Source organism: Eimeria mitis, genomic scaffold (assembly GCF_000499745.2).
Source record: "Eimeria mitis Houghton genomic scaffold, Emh_scaff3577, whole genome shotgun sequence".
Classification (NCBI taxonomy): Eukaryota; Apicomplexa; class Conoidasida; order Eucoccidiorida; family Eimeriidae; genus Eimeria; species Eimeria mitis.
In genome coordinates this window covers 3242-5879 of record NW_013571920.1, presented here as the reverse complement: position 1 = coordinate 5879, position 2638 = coordinate 3242, and the positions used below count along the sequence as shown (strand labels likewise).

The 2638-nt window shown below is 47.4% G+C and overlaps 1 protein-coding gene across 1 annotated transcript; it reads right to left on the bottom strand.

The window, feature by feature from the left end:
- Nucleotides 1–811: 811 nt before the first annotated feature.
- EMH_0067400 (uncharacterized protein) lies at nt 812–1288 on the bottom strand (the record flags this gene model as incomplete). The annotated part of the gene is made up of 1 exon (XM_013498620.1): nt 812–1288. One exon carries the CDS (start codon nt 1286–1288, stop codon nt 812–814), a length of 477 nt encoding a protein of 158 aa, XP_013354074.1.
- Nucleotides 1289–2638: the final 1350 nt, after the last annotated feature.

Here is a 2638-nt window from a genome sequence, read left to right as displayed (position 1 = left end):
TACAATGGCTTCAACAGTTACGTTGATGAACCTCTACCTTGAAAGTGTACAACATTTTATTTGTGATTGTACACCACCGTTATAATTTCCCTTGGTTATCATTTTGTTTGCGTATTGATGCTCCTGCCGCCTCCAAAGCGGTTGGATGTGAAGGCCTAGTCTCCCATAAGCTAATAATGGCTACCCGTAGCAAGCCCTCTCTCGTTCTCTCACTCTCTTTCTCCCCCATCCCTTATTACTGCTCCCCGGCTTCTAGCTGCTGGGAATAAACCCGAGGGCATCTAGTGTTTGCATACACATAGTATGCTCATTGACAAGGTGGTTTAAAGAGGAAACACCGAAGCAGATGGTGAACGCAGTGCAGAGCAACAGCCAAAACAGGTTAGGGTTTGGGGTTTAGGGGTTAGGGTTCCGTATCCTCTTCGCATCATCCAACCGAAAAAAGTGGAGAGCCAAGAGGCGGATATATACAAATACAAGCATACAATATGTATATTATAATAATACATAAATATATGCATCTTATACACCAATAAATGACGTATATGGAGAACGGGTGGTGTAACAGCCGCCACAGCCGCTATAGAAAATTGCAGCGGTGCCTCCGCTCTTTCCCGTGAAAGCCCTTTTGTGTTTTCTGTCTGCCTGTCTTTCCGCTTGCTTTTCATGTTCAACGCCGTCTTCTTCCTGCGTCCCTGCCAACGTATCCAGCGGGTGGGGTGTACGTACAGCTCAGACGTTCACCCTCTGGTGGGGACCTTGGGAGACTGCAGGTCGAGCTTAGGGNGGGGTGTACGTACAGCTCAGACGTTCACCCTCTGGTGGGGACCTTGGGAGACTGCAGGTCGAGCTTAGGGCACTGGTTAGGCAACAAAAATACACAGATAAGGGAGAGAAGAGTCGTGAGGAGGGAGAAGGCGCTGCAGATGATGCCGATTCCTCCAGCGTAGCCAATGTTGCCGAAAAGGGCCAATACGAAATTCCATAGGAAGAAGTGGATGTAAGTTTTGCACATCCAGGTTAAGCCAAAGCCGTGGAAATGACATAATATTGACACCATGCCCATCACAAAGGGAGTCCAAACATCGAGGAAGACAGAGGGCGCAAATGTAAAGAGAGCGCTGCGCCAGAATATCTTGTTTATGTCATTCAACACATCTTCGGAGTCAACCTTGATCTTGGGGTTCAGTGCGTTCAACAGGAAGCACCACACTATGATGGTGAAGGCCCCCGTGAGCAGCCCCAGCCAGCTCGTTACCTTCCCTAACACCTGCTTGCCGTCTGCCATCTTTGAAGCTGCACACAAACCAAGAGAATCAAGAAAAACAAAAATGAATGTCATGCAGAGCTCGAAATAAATGCTGTACACACGGCGCATTAGCTGAGTGTGCTTGCCGATGCAGTTCTCGGGACACAAACGGAGTACAAAGGTGGCCCGACAGAGACGNCAGAAGAATCGAGAGGCACCAGTAGCGCCTCAACGCAGACGATGAGGCTGCGTGAGGAAGTACAAGCAGGAGTTCATTCTTTTGGGTTTTGCTGGTACAGTGGAAGTGAATGTAAGCACTCTTATTGGATATCAAGGCAAACTAAACAAATGCAACACCTGTACACCTTAGAATATCACATGTGTATATGTGTATACTAGAGAACGACGACGAGCACTGCTTTCCGTTCGTGCACAGTCGCGGCCCTGCCGGGTGGAAATAAGAGAAAGATGATCACGATTATAGATTCATGAAGATCAATTGAGACGGGAAACCCAAAGCAGTGACAAAAAGAGAGGAGAATTCGACTGCGCTGGCTCAGCCACGGGAAGGCGCTGCTTCAGCAACAGAGAGAGAAAAACGAATAAAGGAGCTTACTTGCGCTGAATTGCTGTCGGTTTAGAGTGCAATGTGCTTCCTTTTCGGTGTTTTACTCAAATAAACAGACTAGAGAAGGAGAAAAGAGCTTCAGCACGGCCGCTTTGCATCTCGNTCGGTGTTTTACTCAAATAAACAGACTAGAGAAGGAGAAAAGAGCTTCAGCACGGCCGCTTTGCATCTCGCTGTTTGTCAGCAGCAGCCACGGCGGCCGCTGGTCAGCAGTCGTACGTAGCGCCTCTTGCGCGAGCCTGTGCGCCTCTGTATCCGTTTCGTTGCTGAAATGAGTAAATAGTTTATTTAAAAGAGTAAATCAATTAAAAAAGAATACACGATTAAGCATAATTGCATTTATCGGATTTTCGATGCGCTCACCATCCGTGCCTTCACATCGAACCACACACATGCAACACAGGGACCAATCACCGATCAAGGATTTGAAAGATAAAGAGAGAGAAAGCACAATACACTATATAACCCCCACAAGCAAACAAAACCTCAGGCAAAGTGAGCTCAGGTCAGATCCATCTTATGTTTATTTGTTGCTATTTCGCGTGGTTTTCTGCCGTGTTCGCTCATGCAGCGTCGTTGTGGGCCGCCGTGTCCAGTGGCTGCTGCTGTGCTGCCCTCCTCGCCTGTCTTGCGGGCACGAAGGTGAAAAATAAATGAATGCGCGATCAAATATACTTAATTGTATTTTAAAACTACAACAAAGGAGGCTGTATGGAGTGTGATAATTAGCAAAAGACAGAAAAGGCAGTCATGAGCCTCCT